Here is an 18188-nt window from a genome sequence, read left to right on the forward strand (position 1 = left end):
TGCTGCAGCACCGTGACCTTGAACAAGGACCCCCCCCATACACACACACGCACACACACACACACACACACACACACACACACTAGTCAACGATTCTTCCCTTTACAAATAAAATGGTATATTTAGTTCTAAAAAAAAAAAACTTCCTGACTCGACTTCATTCATTTATATCTTGGTTTACATTTTGATTTTGTTTACTATATCAGGCTGTATCTCGTGATGGAGGCCAAAGATAAAATATCAAAAAATCTGGAATGTATCAAGCTCTGTTATTTACATTGTATCCTGCAATAAAACAGTACATTTATCCACGTTATAAACAAGGACAATTTATAGTCACTAACTGGTATTCTAATGTGTCGGGATTGTGCATTTGTAGAGACATGACCAATCTGAAACAGAGCTGTGTGCCTTTTATTTCTTTTTCTTCATAAGCAATTCATTAACAAATACTGTTACAACACAAAAAAAAACTAATGTTGGCCACATAATAAAAAGATCTCCTCATATTGTTTCTTCCATTTTAATAATTACAAAATAATTGAATTGCTCTCCAGGCAATTACATGGAAAGAGAATGTTCAGGTCACACCCTAGTCACTGTTTTGTCATTTGCAAATGCAAAACATGTCAACAATAAATAATAATCTTAAATGTACACAAAAAGATTGACAGTTCACCACAAGGTAATTCAGATGGTCGGTAACAAGAATGTTTTGTTGAGAGCAAGAGTGTGACAATTCACACAAGTTACAAGAAGAAGAAGAAAAAAACCCCTGATCAGCTATACATTGACACAAGAGAAAAAGTTGTTTCTGGTAAATTTCATTGAGTACAAAGAAAGAGAGCGAGAGACTTCTTCAGAATATAAGCATCATTGTCGAGATTATTCAAGCAAGACATAAGGCAACTTCTCTTTTTTAATTTTTTGTCACTTTTAGGGTCGGTTGTCGTTGCATAATTCATAGCGATGGAACCGGCCTGCAGTCTATCATCTAACAGATTTGTATGATGGATAATATTTGTTTTATTGGCCATCACAAAAACTGATTGGGTGAAGCGGAATTTCCATGTAACAATGACACTTTGATATCGTCGCTTAGCGCAAAAGTTGGAAATGCGGAGAGCATCGTGTAGTTGCACTTTTAGAGTACACAAATGATTTCCATGAATGCTCAGCTCCACTAGAATACAGCTAAAAATGAAAGGCTTATGATAGCAAGAGTTTGATGGTGGGAATCATTTGTCAAATGTATTCCGAATATTGCACGTACAAATCGTAAGTCAACTAGCGTTCTCGAAAAGGACTGTGAGTCAACCTTGGTGGTTTCACAATTTTTGTTTACCTACTCATGTTTGGAGATGATAATGCCCTGAGGGTGTCTTTACCGGAAAGGTCCATTCTGTGATTAAAGTAAATATTGTGTCATTCATTATTCCATCCTGATGCTGACAGGACAAACATGGATCAATGCAAGAACACCTTTGCTATTTGTCTTTTCCTCTTGCTCTTGGAATGTCCCACGGCCTTTCACTTTTTGCTTACGCTGTACACTGTGTATGCTTTTGAAAGCTGACCCTCAAAACCATTCAATGAACCAACAAAGAATGAAAGATTAGAATTGGATGAAAAAATTAAAAATCACGATGGACAGTGACGAAAAGCATTTGAAAGCCCGAGTTATTAACATGATTGAAAGAAACCATTCAATCTCTCCTCTGATGAAATGTCATAAAGGTGGCAGGCGGTGTTTAGAAGAATGCAGAGAAAGCAACAAGTTGATAAGGGCAGCTCCAGAATGACTGGCATTGACATTGATTAGAGAGAAGTGAAAGGAAATGCTTCAAGTGACAGCAAAACAAGGCCTTGGCAAGCAACTACGTGCAGCTAAATGCATGACTAATAGGCAGCAGATGATTGCACTCTGCAATCTCCGCCGCTGCCGCCGCTACTGCTGCTGCTGCTGCTGCTGCTTGCACCTACCTCCCCCTCACATCCCACACACAAAATGAACTTTACAGCCATTTACTGGATGAGGATGCATAGTAGTGATGAGCTTTTCCAGGAATAACCAAATACTGGACATACAAAAGTCTCAACACGACAGTTAGAAAGAAAAAAGCTGATAAGTAATGTCCCATGGAGCGGGCAATTCATTTGACGCTAAGTGCTTGCAAATTTTGGCAACTCAGATGAATCCATTTAGCAAGGTGATGGTTTGAACACACCACAAGTGATAAAACATGATTTCAACTCAACACGTGATTATGGATGGTCCTAGTTCTTGAATTGGATATTATACATACATGAACAAATCTGGCAAAAAAAAGGAAATTCAATTACAAACGTGAAGCAAACATTTCAGATTGCCTGGTGTTTGATTATTCTTGTCCATAATATTTACGTAAATGCTGGCTTCACTCAGTCCTGTCTCAATTCAGAGCATCAAAATGGCCTGTGACAGTAACAGCACTGCTAATGTATTATAGAAAAGTGTCATTTCCCGTGACAGGCTGCCATGCTATCAAACAAAAAAGGGCCTGCTTTTCTTTTCTTTTTTAAAATATCATTCAGTGAATTGAATTCTGTGAGGTTTAAGATAAACCAAATGGAATCCACCAAGAAATACTGAGGCTGCACAACATCGTGATGTGGTTAATATTCACATATGGTTATCCGTCGACCGTAAGGATGATGTTTGCGGCTCCTCCCATCAAAATGCGGAAAACAGAGCGTTTGGTTGCCAAGTGCACTTTTCTGCTTGTCATATAATAAGGCCAAAGAGAGAGAACTGGGTGAAGCGACAGTAACACACTGCAGCAATGATTTCAAGATATGTCTTGTGGGACTCCAATTAGACAACAGTGCAGGGCTCTATAAAACAATGACAAACTTCCAAACAGCTTTGCAGAGCGTGCTGCAGTCTGGAGGGAATAGAAAAGCCAGAGAAGTTACTGTAGGTGGATGGGCCTGTTGTGCAGTGTGATTTGCTGTCCCCCAGACTTCCCATGATGGCATCAATGACACAAACCAAGAGCAGCGCTGTGCTGTCATCTTTTCTATGACATGCAAATGTTATCCATTTGAAGAAGTCTAAATGCTGGTACTTTGGATGATCGCAAGGACACGTGCGTGCGTGCGTGAATGTGTGTGTTGTGACATGGATGGATGGAGGGAGGGAGGGAGGGAGGGAGGGAGGGAGGGAGGGGAGGGAGGGAGGGATGAATGGAGGGATGGATGGATGCATGGATGCATGGATGCATGGATGGATGGCACAGTGGTCCTTAGAGTATCCATCTGTCAAACACAGGAGGAGGGAAAAAGTCAGCAAAGAAAGGAAGCCCACACTTCACATTCACACAGAGCCTTGTTTATAACTTCAATTGTAAAGAAATAGTAAAAGCACAATCCAAACATTCTCTCTTCCACTCACACAGCTGCATACAATACAAATGGCGGGCGGAGCAGCAACCTTATTTGTTTTGATTGCGGATTCGCAGACACCTCCTCTTCATGGGGGGCTCCAGCTCAGGGCTTCCGGCAGCTGATAATGGCGCACTGATGGAACAGGAAAGGATGGCTGTCTTCTCAGTGCCGGGCTTTGCCACAGGCTGGATCACCACGCAAGCCCCGGTAGATAGCAGTGGCAGGGTGTAAGCGCGTTCACCCTCCTCCAAGTTGGAGTCAGGGTCGGCTTTGCCCTCCGTGGCCTCTACCGTCTGCTCTTGCGATGAGCCGCGCTCGGAACAATTGTTTTCTTTGAGGGCTTCTCGTTCCAACTCGCCATTTGCCGCGTGCTCCCCTACGTCAGCCTCCGACGTGAGACGGTCTCCTGTTCTGTCCCAGTTCAAATTGGGAGTATGACGTGAACCGTTGACGATGGCAGCGGGGTTGGTTTGAGGGTGGGCTTGGGTTCTTGGCGTGCTGGGAGCAGGTGATAGGCTAACGTCGCTTTCCAGATGAGAGCTATTTCTGCCCGAGGGCGAATCTGATGTTTGCAAACTGGTGGCTACAAACAGCTCAGTATTTGCGTGGGCTTGTTGTAATGCGTCAAGATCACGACAGCCATTGACTTCCCTTTCCAGCCCGACATCCTCAAACTCCGCCTCTACTTTGACGTGAACCTTAGGCAGAATCTTCGGAATAACGTGCTGTTGGCACGATTTCTGGCTTACTGTTAGATCGATAACGCCTTCCGTTTGTCCAGTGTCAAGAGTTGAGCATAGCTTTCTCATATTATCTTCTACCTTCACAGTCTTGTTGGAGACGAATGACCTGTTTCTATCTGAACATCCAGGAGAGAGACACTCTACACCATCGGGATCTTCTCTTTCTTGGCCTCTCTCTTCTCCAGAAGACTTTGACAGCCCGCTTGCTGAATTGTCTGAAGACAAAGGCGCACTGGAGAGAGGCTCAGCGTCTTCTGCTTGGTTCCTGGAAGATTTGGGGTTGAAAGGGATTGGAATTGGAATGGGAACGGGCACTGGAAGAGGTACAATGACAGGGTAAGGGACCAAAAGGGTCGGTGGCGGTACTAATGGGGCTAAGGACGGCATGCCGTAATTCATCATTGGCGGCATAGGAAAGGGTCCATTGGGCAGCATGTTGACCGAGGGGTAAGGGGCAAATCCCGGCATGTGGAGACCGGGATGCGGGGGGATGATGCCAGGATTGGGATTGCTGGATGAGAGATGGACATGAGGGGACATCATGGGTCTGTGCATGGGGCTCGAGGCAGGACCGAGAGTCCTGGATGGAGGTGGGGGACCTATACCAGGAATGATGGGGTTTGACAGGGGACTGTTGGCTCCACCCGGGTGGACGGACGGACGGAGAAATGGCGGCCGGATTTGCTGCATCATCTGATGTTCCATAAACAGAGGCAAAGGCATCGGCCCGCGGGGAGTCATCACCATCGGAGGACTCCCCGGAGGGACCCCGAAAGTCGGCATAGGAGGGGGCGGGGGCGCTGGGCTCTCGTGGCTTCGAGGTGCGGGGATCTTGGCAGAAGAGGAGGATGGAGAGCAAATCGCATCCGAGGAGGACGTGGCAGATGAAGTGCAAGGAGCCAAAGAGTTGGCGGGCCCTCCGGGTGAGGGAGCTTTCCGACGAATGTCCGATAAATGTGTTCCCCAGGATTCGGGAGTGAGCAGCCGCACGCCGCCGCCGCCGCCGCCGCCTCCGCCGCACTCTGCCTGAGCCTCGCCTTGAGGGTTACAGAGAGCTCCAGGCAACGCTGCTTGGGTCTCCTTATAAAAAATGTCCATCTTATATTGGTTCAGGCATTTGGCACTGCAGAACTGCAGCCGTCGTTCACCAGCCCCAAAGTCGAGATACTCCTTAGTGTGGCGGATATGCTTGCACCAGTCACATACCTGTAACATAAACACATATTACACACACTCTGTAAGTCACCCAGCTTTCAAAAGACTTTCTCAATTGAATTTAGTAGCGTTAAGAAAAGCGTTAAGAAAAGACAGCAGCTGGAGACGCACGTCAAATAAAGGAAGCTTAAATTCAAAACACTTCATTTGAGGAATCTTCAGGCTTGTGTGCTGCCAGCGATTTGTCTTGCTTGTGTACAAACAGTGTGTGCATGTGTGTGTGTGCGTGTGTGATATGCACATCTTAACAATGTCCTCATTTGGGGTAAGCACAGATGAGAAAACGTCTGTCTGCCTAAACCAAAACCGATCAGCTCGTCGGCACGCTCTGAAGAAACTTGACGACAATCTTGATCATTTGAATCAGCAGCAGGGAGACGTGGCAAAACGGTGGCACTTCGGGACAGCCCTGCACTAGATTGTGCAAGGGGTTTCATTTGGTCGGGTGTGGAGGGGAAAAAAAAAAAAAAAAAAAAAATCAAAGCCCATTTTTCTTGAGGAAGAGAATGAATGTGACCCTGGTAGAGTAGATAGCAGTGGGCGAGACCTAAACACAGTCTTACTTGTTAGGCCACACACAGCTCACTCTGTCAGCTCGGGGAGGAGTGGCGGGTCCTTGCTGGAGATAATTAAGGCATTAATCAGTTGTCAGAGCCCTCAACGACAACCATCCATCACACGCATCCTTAAGATCCCTGGGTACTGAATGTTAATAAGCAGGAGGAAGCTGGAAAAACTATTGTAGCCCCGCGGGCGGCATTGCAACATTACTTTATCTGGCCTAATCCTCTTTGGCAGCGGCAGCAGCAGCGGCAGCAGCAGCAGCAGCAGCAGCAAAGAGACGAGAGAGAAAGAATGGCACCTGCTCTGTCTTCTCAATTGCTCATCATTTACTGGATAATGTGTTCCAGCGACACAGAAAAGGCATCCAAGCACGCCATGCCATTTGTTTGCTTCCTTTGTTGATTCCAACTAAAGCACCAACGACTGCCTTTTAAACACCTTTTTAACCAAACCATGGAAGCAAAATCAGCATTGTGAGATCCATGCTTTTTCTTTTTTTTTTAACTTTGAGTAAGCCTCAGGAATTTTTGTGAACTCACAAATACTGCGAGAATTCCGCTTGCGGGCAGGCAAGGTTACCTAACTCGGGCAAAAACTGCCAGACTATAAATGCTACAAAATTGCAATTTATTCCAAGTTAACATAATGAGTCACGAGTAAGTCAAAGTCACAGGGGCCATCTTTGAATTAAATGTTAAGTCTAAGAAATGTGAATTATAAATGTGTTAAAATGTTTCTTGAGTCACAAGTACAGATGGAGAGCACTTATCTGACTGTGCGCTGTGAGTGAAACATTACGCTAATGGAGTTGTGCTCTACACATCCTGCACACAGATGTTTGCAGTTGAATTTAATTATGGTCATTTATTTCCACCGTGGCCAAGAACCAGACATTGGTGGCGCACTTGAACCATTTGCACGACAGCAATTAAGATGCCATTCGCCAATCGCTCACATTAGCCAGGCTTCGTCCGGATAGTAGCATCTAACCTAATGACTTTGTTAGTGACCCCGAAGAGTCCAGCGATCCGAGACTGGATGTGAGCGTTTATTTGAGAAGTGACATATGATCGCTATTTCACAGGGAGGGCTCGGGGTGGGCCTTTTGGTCCGTTCAGGTGGTTTCACCCAAATGGACATTTTCAAATTCCCGACAGCCAACGTGCACCTGATTCCAAATCACTTCACTGCTTCTTTGATGTCAAACAAGATCTTTTCGGTTGCACGACCTGACACGTTGCAGAAACATGTCAGGTCGTGCAACCGAAAAGATCTTGTTTGACATCAAAGAACCAGTGAAGTGATTGACAAGTGAAAACAAAATGAACTTAGTACAACTGATTGAGGAAAAGATTTGGGGACCCATGGAACAGACAAAGTGGTTTCAAGTCATGTACATTCAAATTCAAAACAGTACGGAAATGTAATATAAGATGTCAAGGACAATTTCCCAATTAATGTTCAAATGGTCTTGAAGCTCCGTCATTTGGTTTAATGTGACACGTTAGCTTGCGTGTAAACGCAAATGTCTTCCAACTCAAAGCCAATCTTAGTGGCTGGAGGATCTATCGTCAACTTTGATCTGGTCCTTTGCAATATTAGTCTTGCAAAATGCTCCTGGGCTAATACAGAAAGAACATCATGAAAACAACAAGCTGGTTAGGGTCCTTACAAGCACATCGCTGTTTGTCTTGAAGACAAGCCTGGGCGAGTCCTGAGTAAAGCTGTGCTGGAGTAATTTCCCACCGAGGCCATCGTCGTCTCTCGCCTGGGGGGAGAAATAATGGCTGCTTTTTATGGATGGACAAAATGAACAGAGGCAACAAGGAAACTTAAGGATGGAAAACAAATGAGGAACACAAATGGTGAGGAAATACTTTTGGTTTGAGAGTCAACCAATCCAAAGTATTTGAAACTAAAGTGGTGGTGACTGGAAGGGAGTCTTCCTTCATGCATTGGCGAGCAGTGAGTGTGCCTTCAAATGCTCATTTGTCCAAGGCCAAAGAAAAAAGAAAAGGTGGTGATAATAAAATGTAAATGATACCAAATCTATGAAAGTCTCTTTCATCGGAATAATTTTCCACTTAATTCAGGTTTGTGCTTCAGCGCCGCCTCGCTACGGGACTGCGCACAAAGCAAAAGCCATCGCTAAAAGGCCTTTTCGTTCATGCTAATTTATGGAATCGTTTCATATTCACAGAGTCCCATTTACAAGTTCACGCTAATATTTATAGTAAAGACACAATATTGACCAAAACATGTTTTAAAAAATGGAAGTCAGCATTTTCTCCTCCTCCATAGCGCCAAGATGTTCATTAAAATAATCATCCAAAAAAAAAAAAAAAAAACACTGAAAAGAAATATCTGGCAAACAATAATGCCCTTAGGTACGTCATTCCGTTTGCGCAACTGCAATAGGCACTTCTTAGGCACTACTGGGTGATGTCAAACACATTGAGACATTTTCTTTTTTTCCATTTTGAAGGATACAAGATCTGGAAAAATTCTTCAGCCCATTTTACATTGTTAAAAAGATGGCAGACGGATTTAAAACAAATGGAGGGTCAAATGAATGAGTGCGTGAATGCACGGACATGGGGCAATCGCTGTGTTTGCTTCCATTCACGCACAGTCATACACACACACACGCATACACACACACACACACACTATTATTCCAATTTGTGCTCTGACCCTCTGGCCCCGCGCCACTTTATTTGCATATTGTACTAATGAGGTGTTGGCACTGTGAACGAGGCGTGGGGTGTTCACTCGAAGACAGACAAAACAGAGACGGGCTGAAGGATGGATAGATGGATGCATACGTCACAGTGATGATGCCAAACCGAAGCTCACTCAAGACTTTGGGCCAAAGGCGATCTTCGCTCGAGACTGATGAAGCAACCACGAGGCAAGATATGGAGAAAGACAACCATTCACACTCAGCATTCACACCCTCGCTGAGTGGGAACTGAATACGTAGATGGATGCAGAAGACAGGACAATAAGCCACTTTACATCCATTCTCCATCATCAGCACATCAGAAAAAAAGAAATAAAGTGTAATCAGATGCACATTTCCAAGTCGGGTACTTTTTACAGCTGCATTTCCGCTTCATTACTCAAACAAGTTTAGGAAATGATATAATCCAAATGCGTCGTTAGTGAGAGACACACTTGGGTCTTTATTTGAAGACAATCGCTGGCAGCTACAATATAATCACCTTCCCCTCAATGCCCCGAAGCTGTGAGAGGCAAGCCTCGAGGCGTCCCCCCCACCGCAGTAGACACACACAAGCGCGCACACACACATACACACAGCACATACTCAGCTCATTCAGTCTGCTTCCTTGCCGTGCCGTGCCGTGCCGTGCCGAAGGGAGGGAGGGAGGTGTGGAAGGGAGCAAATATGTGTGTTTGAGGGGATGTGACATGAAGCAGCATTCTGCACCCTCATGCCAGGAGGGAGCTCCTGGGGTGAGATGTCAATGGGGGTCGAGGTCTCCAGGGGGGGAATATTTGGTGGTGTGAACAAAAAGCTTGGTGCTATGACAGCAACAACCCAAGAAAAAAAAAGAAAAAAAGATGAACTCTCCTTATCATCCCCAGAAAGTTTTTTTAAAAGACTGTTACAATGTATACTATAGCCTTGTACTTGCCCAATAAGACCAATATGTTTTTTTTCAGGCAAAATAATGCTAGTTAGTGGCCACCCTGCACCACCACGCCTGTAACCTTGCTTATATTTTAGTAAGCAAAATAGATATTATTTGAAATGCTGATGCAAGCAAAAAATCAGAGGCATTGCCAAAGTTTTTCCCCCAATATATATTTACAGCAAAGGGTGCCCATATATTATGTATATTTGATCATTTATTTGATTTTGTGCTATTTCAGGTGTATGATAAAGTATCTTTCTCGCAAGGTGGAATGAATTTAAGGCTCGATGCCGTAAATAACATCAGTTCTTAGGGTTCAAACAGCACACTGTACAGTAGGCAGCAGAATGTCAAATCTCGTCAAAACATTTCTAATAAGTGCAGCGATAAATTTAAATAAACAAGATCAATTAGTCAGGTCGATGATGAAATTCAGACGATGAACAACGGGAAATAAAAAGGGACAACCTTGCTGTCGCAATTACTACTTGCAGTGCTGGTGGGGTATAGAGGAAGCACTGGCGGAGCTAGGAGGTTTTTCTGGGGTGGGCACAGGGAGGCCAAGAATATGTCAGGAATGGGGTCAGAATTTTTGTACATTTTTTGACAGACCCATTTTTTCCACAAAACGCAGATAAATAAAATGTTGTCTATGGGTGACGAGGTAAAGACGGGAAAGAAATCCAGTGAAAATCGCAAAATGCCCAAAAGTCCATTACCTAGCATATACTATTTTAAGGCCGGGAGGGGGGTGTACCCCGTGGCCCCCCCTTGTTCTAGCTCCGCCAGTGAGAGAAAGTGATCGTGTTGGATGAATAACCGACTTCAGGACAGAAAATCACAGTACAACGCATACTCACAGTGTAACTCCTTACATATCCCAGCTTTAGTATGTACAAGACAGAGAGGAGATTTTTAAAGAACGAGAAAAACGGATCAATGCTAACACGCACCAGGAGCATCCCCTGCAGATGTTTTATCGTAAAAGTCAGGTTTGAGTTCCTTCCGCATCCTTTTAACATGATGCATTTTATATTCAAGGCAAACGTGACAAAGTGATGAACATTTTGTGAACAAGAGATGTGCTTTCAAATGCGGTACGCAGCTGGCTCACTGTTATCAGAGAAGTGTGAACAAAGTTTCTCAAAAGTCAACACAACACGGAGAAATTTGCTCAAACACATCAACTGTACAAATGGGAAAATATTCAACAAGCGTTTATCTCATTATCACTTTTGCCGAATGTGATATGACCATTTAAAATCCCATAACGCTGCTTTCATATTCATATTCATGAGCAGTTTAACAATCATATGTTGTATGTGCTCCACCGGTCGAATCACAGCAATCTGATGAAGATTGCCTTTCTGGAATATGAGTTAAGCAGCTAAATTCACCCATTTGAATCCATTGCTCCTTACTGTTGACTGAAAATGACATCACCGTTGCCACAAGCAATCACGGCTCAGCTTCAGAAAACAGGCAAAAGAGGAGAATTTTTGCCCGTTTAATTCATATCCCACAATCGAAACATCACATTGCACTTTGTTTGGACGAGTTGAGCCGCACATAACATCTGATTAGGAAGAACATTTGTGGGGGTTGACTTCTCCTTCAATGAACTGACCTATTCTGACAACAGCGTTTCATTTTCAAATCAGTTGATCATACAGCCTCTATTAAAAAATGCTGCTGAGGATTTGGCGCTATTTCTTTACCTTGTTCCTCTTGAAGTAGGCTCTGCGGCAGGCTGCGAAGCACTTCTCGCTGCAGAAACTCTTCAGCTCACTCCCCATGCTCAGAGAGTAGCGTTTGACGCCGATCTTCTGGCACCAGGCGCACATGATCTGCACGCTGGTGACATCGTCATCTGTTGAAAATGCATGCAGTTGGGATTATTAGTCACAGATGTTAATAAATAGCGGCATCACATCTCGCGTAACACTTGTGTTCGGGGTACAAGTCGTAAAACAGCAACCAGATACAGTTTGGGGATGAAACGAAAACAACCAAAAAAAAGCACTCTGCTGGGAAATTCTGCTCCACTCCAGTCTTAATTATTTGTATTCCTTTTCATTTTCATTTATTTATTTATTATTATTATTGAACACAGCCAGGTGGGTTTGTGCCACCGTTACCCGAATGGCAATTTATTTTGCGTTGGCTGTCGTGGTCGTGATTGTTCAGTCCGCACGACGGAGTTGAGCTCTGTCTCAATAATGTGTTGTGATCTTCCTTGGGCTCATACATCACTCCTCGGTGACATGTCTATCCATCATCACTTTGGATAATTCCGCCAACTTATTAATGATCAAATGACAATGATATATTATCTCTCACTTTGACTTGGCAGAGGTATAAATATACAGTATCAAATGTGAATTTTAACGAACAAACTGCTTATTTCAAGATTTGTTTTGGATGGTGCAGGTAGTATCCCTACTGAATCCACCAGTGAAATCTCTGGAAATGTTTCTAAATATCCTCATTAAAATGTACATTGCTACAATGTGTGGACAAGACATCATTTGAACAGACCCTCAGCGACTCTGAAAAGGCTCTTTGGTGTTAAACGGTGGCTCTGTCACCAGTGATGAGCTGCAGGCTTTTAGCGCTCGCTGATGATGCTGTTGTGGTAAGGGAAGTAAGGGAAGAGGCGCTGAGACTCTCCCAATTTTCACATTATGACTATGCGAGTGTGAAGCCAGAAAAAAACAAAAAAAAGCACAGCCATTAGTCTCTCGCCCCCACTGACCCCCTCATCACATGCCGGCTAGGATTTTCACCTCTTGTTGGGATTAATGCACCTGCAGAGCCCTCCCATTTGAAGTTAAAGACTAACTCGCAATTAAGAAAATCGCTCCCTCAGGCTCTTAAGACAGGACAATGGACACCGAGTGCAGAAGTGATATTCCTCCTCTGTTCAGCATCTAACACTAAGAGCCTTTATCTGTCTTTTATACGTATGTGTTCTATTTCAGCAATCATGCCCACCGCTCATAATAAAACAGATAGAACAAAAACAAGATTGACTATGTAATTGCTACAGTGGAGCGAGGGCAAAAGTCGATTCACAATGCAGTACAGTATCTTCCTTTTCAGGAGAAGACACAACCCAAGGTGGATTGTTTTTCAACGTTCCCCAGCTGCCTGGCACCTCGTAAAAAAAAAAAAAAAAAAAAAAGCCATCTCGAACCACGCATATCTGCACACAGGGAGTTACACAATTATTCAGACTTTCCTGATATATGGAGAAGAAGGTGCACTTCAAAAGCGCCTTTGTCAGATTCTGCAGGGGTACATGAATAATTCAGCGCATGCGTGGGGGGTTGAGGGTGGGGTGTTGGCCCGCTCGCTACGGGCCTTTAAGTGGCATCGCACCATCTGTCCCCCCCCCAAGTGCGGAATCCTCTTCGGCGATGCCAAGGCGGCTCGTAGCGTCCTCCTGCAGGGCGTAACAACCTCCTGTGCATCAGCAGACGCGAGAGATAATGATGCCGCTGTCTGGTCGGAATGTGCGGACATTTCCTTGGAGAGGGCAATATTGACACTTGGAGCAGGTGGAGAAAAACAAGGTGTACAGCAGGTAGCTAGCTCATTAGACACCTGTCCTCGCTGCCTGCCGTGGGAAGTTTCAATGTTCATTTCACCATTGTTATTGCCTCCAGCTTGCGTCCAAAATCAGATGCCCCTGAAGCTGGATAACTCGACATAATTATAATGAAATCATATATTTTTTTATGAAGGAATAACTGGATGTGTTTTTCTTTACATTCACTTTTTGCATTTTTTGGGGGGTTTTCCTATCAATCATGTCTCATGTGTTTGTGCGCTGTGAAAAGTTGCTACCTGTTGGTGGCTTGATGAGTGGCGGGGGGAGGACCGGGACAGTGACGGGCTGGTTGCCGTGTTCCTTGGTGCTGGCTGTAGAGGTGGACGATGTGGTGGGGTGTTCTGAGATTCCGTTTCTGAAGTTTGGCAGACACTGTGAGCTGTTGGCTCCATCCGGGGACACATTGCTGCTTGGTCTTGAAGATGGAATTTTTGGCAACAAATTTTCTGTGAAGGCAAAGTGATGAGATGCTGCTGACCTCACTCTCAATCCATCCATCCATCACAACAGAGCAAACCTTAAATTTGAATTATGGGGCAACGTTTTTTGTTAGATTAATGCCGGAATGAATAAATTGCGTACTTGTGCGACAGCGTGCTTTGGCCTTGAACGCAACTTGGTGAATAAAGTGAGAAAAAAAAATACTGCAGTGTATTGTTTTAAATCATTTTCCAATATTGTGCAAATGGTGAGGCGTCAATAGTTTCCGTCCTCTGACTGACTAGTCAGAGCAACAATTGAAACAAACAAAACATAATTGATCTGCACATTTCATACACCCAAGTAGTTATGTGTCTTGTTTGCATGGTTTGTTTTTCTCACCTTATTAGCTAACTACACTGCTCCAGATGATTATCACCCAATTTCATGTTGTTCTAATGCGTTTGTATTGATGCTTGCCATGTCAGTGTCTTGCACCTTTAAGGACAGAGATGTGCTGCGGCGTTTGACCGATGGTATCCAAGTTGTCCGAGTCTCTCAACTCCACCTTGTCGTAGCCGTACCACCCCAGCAGCTCGTTCATGGTGTTCTCTGCAAAGCTCTGCATACATACAAACAAACAAACAACGCTGGATGAGCAATGTTACTAAGTGCATTGTTAATATCTACTGACAGTACCTATTGATCTGTATTGATATCAAATAGCACAACGGTGGCTGGATGTGACATGAGGCAAGCAGTTCTAAACCCAACCAATTCAATGTCAACTACCCATTTGCCAAATATGTACAAAAAGATACACACAAATTGTGATAAAGCAGCGGCCATAGAGAAATGGTATCACTCTTGTACTTATTCAGAGCTGCCATTGATCAGTGCTGAGGCCAAAGAAAGTGCACAAGCACAGCATCAAATCAATTCTTCCCATTGAACAAAAAGATTGGCAGTCACATTGAACGTAAAACAATGCAGGGGGAAGGAGAAGGAAAACGTCTCACGCCACCGCTGTCCCTCGTGTCACCCACAACTTGGAAAAGGTGGGAGGATTAGAACGAGTGCAATCTAATCCTGCTTGGCGGCAGAAGGAAGCACAAACTTGGGCGGCTACAGAGGAAGCAGCCATCAGCCACCGACAGACAGCTTTAGTATCGTCTGCGCAGTATAGGCTACATGCGATTGCGCTCCACCAATTCCTCCAAGCAACAAGTGGCCGGTCCGACTGACATGTGATCAACTGAAAAAAATGATGAATTTATTTCATCAAGTGCATCAAATGCAGCTGGATCCAAATATCTTTTAAGTGGCTATAATAATATCCTACTTATAAAATCTAGATCCAGGAGTGTCATATTTCATGCAGCCACTAGTGGCACACAATGAAATTGAGCAAAGTCAACAGAGCTTTTTTTTTTCTTCCCTCAATGCAGGGACACATCTGGGCAACACAAAACAGCTGTCAGTCAAATGTTCCAATACTTTGGTAAATTGGATGGGTTCAAACAAAAGGTGCTGTCTCAAATCCAGACTAAAATACCTTGAAATCAAGGATGGAATGTTATCTCATATTGATCTTGTGACGTCAACTTCATCCCTGCCCTGCCCTGCCCTGCCCTGCCCTGCCCTGCCCTGCCCTGCCCTGCCCTGCCCTGCCCTGGCCTGGCCTGGCCTGGCCTGGCCTGGGCTGCCATCCAAGACTCGACTAAGAGTGATCCCTTCACTTTTACTCTAGCACCACCATGAGGTTGGCATTTGACTTGGACCAGATGAATGGATGGATGGGTGGTGTTACTTTGAATGACCTTTCTGGTGGGATGTTAATTTGGGTTTGTGTCTTAAGCAACTAATGTGTTATTCGGGACTGTCAAATTTGCATGAAAAATCAATCAATCAATCAATCAATCAACAGAACTCAAGGCTGTTGTATCAAACTTGTGAAGTGGCTCTTACACTTCAATCACATCTTACGTCAACTCTGTTGTGCTGGAGAAAGGATAAAAACTCTGCAATCGTCAAAATACTTTATGCCAAACTGTGTCTTGAGCATCCGGGATTCTTCTCATAGTAAATGAACAAATAGAACTTTCAGACGTTTTTTCAATTTTTAGAATAAAAAAAAGAGTATTATTCTTTATCTAACTATGGTAATGCAAACTACATATTTTACAGCAGAGATTAAAAATTAAAACAAAAAAAAATCTAAATCCAGCAGACTCCAGCAGCCTCTTTATTCCATTGTAAAATAGCCAGGATGGCTTCCACTAATGATGACAGTGGCTAGAAACCAGAAGAGGACTCCAAAGACCCTGGTAGAATTCCCAAATCCACATCCAAACTTTCCCTTTTACGGATGACTGGTCCACTTTTTCCACTTTCTCTCCTCTGGCCCTCTCTGCTTTCATTTGCCTCTCCTTTCCTTGACATCTGAGCCGCTGGAGACGCTCAGGTTACAGTTTTTACAGCTTAGCCAGCCCCGTGCTCCATACATTCCTTTCTCCCCTTTCCTCTCCCCTCCGTGCCCACTCCGTCCGTCCGTCTTCCCCGTGATTACTCACCGGAGCTTACTTTGCCATGGCCCACATTAAGTTGCAGCCAGATGAAGGAAACACTGTCAGACTGTTAAGATTTCCAGGGGCGTACTCACAAGGGAACATTGTGTATTTGTGCATGTATGCGCATGTGTGTGTGTGTGTGTGTGTGTTTTTCTCCCCTATAATTTTAGGTAAACATATTCAAGATGAAATCGTGTACACATATGAAATAGAAAATGTTTGTTTGTGCAATTGTATTTTGGAGTGGATGAGTTATATTCAATGTTAATAATATCACATCTGCGGGTAAAAAAAAAAACAAAACTGTGACATCTGTGTCTATTTGGACATACTATAATGAGGCTTTTTACAGGTAGCCTAAATGTTATATTATGCTAGTGGCATAAAAATATGTTACTGGTAGAACAGTCCACTTTAAGGATATGAATGAAACGATTTGGGGAAAAAAGATATTAATGTTCCATCACCAAACAAAATATTTTACAAATACACCAGTAATAAGCATGACATTGAATAAAAATACATCCACACGACATCAGAATTTAGAAGAGTGAATTCATTTTTACAGAAGCTGTGGCACAGGGATGCTTCTAAATTCCTACTGAATGGCTCCAAGCACAAAAAGGCTTATTTCAGGTCTCACTGAGCTCCAGCAACCCATCGCTTTTCCTTACAATCTAACACCCCAAAAAAATAATAAAAATATATATATCCCAATTACCCCTCGTCGACATATCTACCTCGAAGAGTGTTTGCAACGTGATTGGCCGAAATGTGTACAAACAATGCCGAGATGGGAGACAAAGCGACACACAGAACATCTGCCGTCAAACGTCGCCTGCACTTTCTATTCCCCTCAATTAACACAACTGAGAACCGGTCAAAAGCCACGAATGGAGAAAACGTGTTTTGTCATCGAACCTTGCACGGAAGGTTCTATGTTCTTGTCGAGCGCGTAAAGCTGACAAGAGACGCACATCTGGATCACACGCCTCTGGGCAGCCGGGCAGCACGCACGCGCCTTTACTTGGCGGATATGAGCACGTAAACGCAGCACGAGGAGGCGAGTATTCCCCCATTGATTAGTACTAATTATGCACATTGGATGCTCTCCATGAAGCGTTTATAGTAATGATAGTCGTGGGGGCGCGAGGTGCCTTCATGGCGCACGGGATTTTCTAGTAACCGTTTATTTAAGATGCATTGATACACGGGCGGCTGCATGGTGTCACAAAAGCGACAGAAACACACTCTTGGTGTCTTGCGTTCAACCTCGTTCAAATAATAAGTGACAGTATAAGGATGAGGATGCCGCGCCGATGGATGGATGAATGGATGGATGGATGCATGCATGCATGGTGCTGGCAGGATGCGCGACTTAAACAATAGGACTTGGGGAATAAAACAAACAAATCCAAACACACTTCAAGTTAGTCTTGCATACTTGTTAATATTCCACTTGGGTGCATCATTTCCAGAATGGTGTTTTAACACGCGCATGCTCCTCCTCACAAGCACTCCACGCGTAAACAGCATGCAGATCCGTTACCTTCATCTCGTCATTAATCCCCCTTTTCACCGGGTGCGCAGGTTTTCGGCTTCTCTTATTTTCCGGAGGTCTGCCCTCTTTTTCCATCTCTGCCATGTTTTCTCACCGATACTTCTGTCAATATTTGCGGTTGGGGGAGGAGCGGTGGTGAGGGGGGGGGGGGGGGGGGGTCGGAGGTGAGGAGTGGGAACGAGAGGCAGCTCTTTACTGTTGCCAGACGGCGGATGTCTTGCAGCTTCTCAGCGGCCCGTTTGGAGCTGGTGATGCCACCGAGGGCTTGCCGTGCCGGGCTAAGTCAGCCATCTTCCGCCCGTCCCATCCGCGGTCCGTGCACGCACCAGCACCAGTGTTGTGCCGCCTGCCCGCCTGCCCGCCTGCGTCCAAGAGTCAAAGAAGAGGTTGAGCGAGGGGAGGAAAGGAGACAGGGGG

At 44.4% G+C, this 18188-nt stretch overlaps 1 protein-coding gene across 2 annotated transcripts; it reads right to left on the reverse strand.

Moving 5' to 3' along the window:
- Positions 1-915: 915 nt before the first annotated feature.
- On the reverse strand, positions 916-18184 carry sobpa (sine oculis binding protein homolog (Drosophila) a). Of its 2 annotated transcripts, XM_037240768.1 has the most exons (8): positions 17760-18183; positions 14139-14262; positions 13457-13666; positions 11326-11477; positions 7621-7716; positions 3473-5375; positions 2531-3297; positions 916-2472 (listed from the first exon to the last, which is right to left on the reverse strand). In XM_037240768.1, the coding sequence occupies exons 1-6, from the start codon at positions 17853-17855 to the stop codon at positions 3474-3476; spliced, it is 2580 nt and encodes an 859-aa protein (XP_037096663.1). In that variant the 5' UTR covers positions 17856-18183; the 3' UTR covers positions 916-2472; positions 2531-3297; position 3473. The 2 variants fall into 2 exon arrangements, with proteins under 2 accessions (XP_037096663.1, XP_037096664.1); XM_037240769.1 differs by lacking the exon at positions 7621-7716 and having other exon boundaries at positions 17760-18184.
- Between the last annotated feature and the right edge of the window lie 4 nt (positions 18185-18188).

This window comes from Syngnathus acus, chromosome 22 (genome assembly GCF_901709675.1).
Source record: "Syngnathus acus chromosome 22, fSynAcu1.2, whole genome shotgun sequence".
In the NCBI taxonomy this organism is placed as follows: Eukaryota; Metazoa; Chordata; class Actinopteri; order Syngnathiformes; family Syngnathidae; genus Syngnathus; species Syngnathus acus.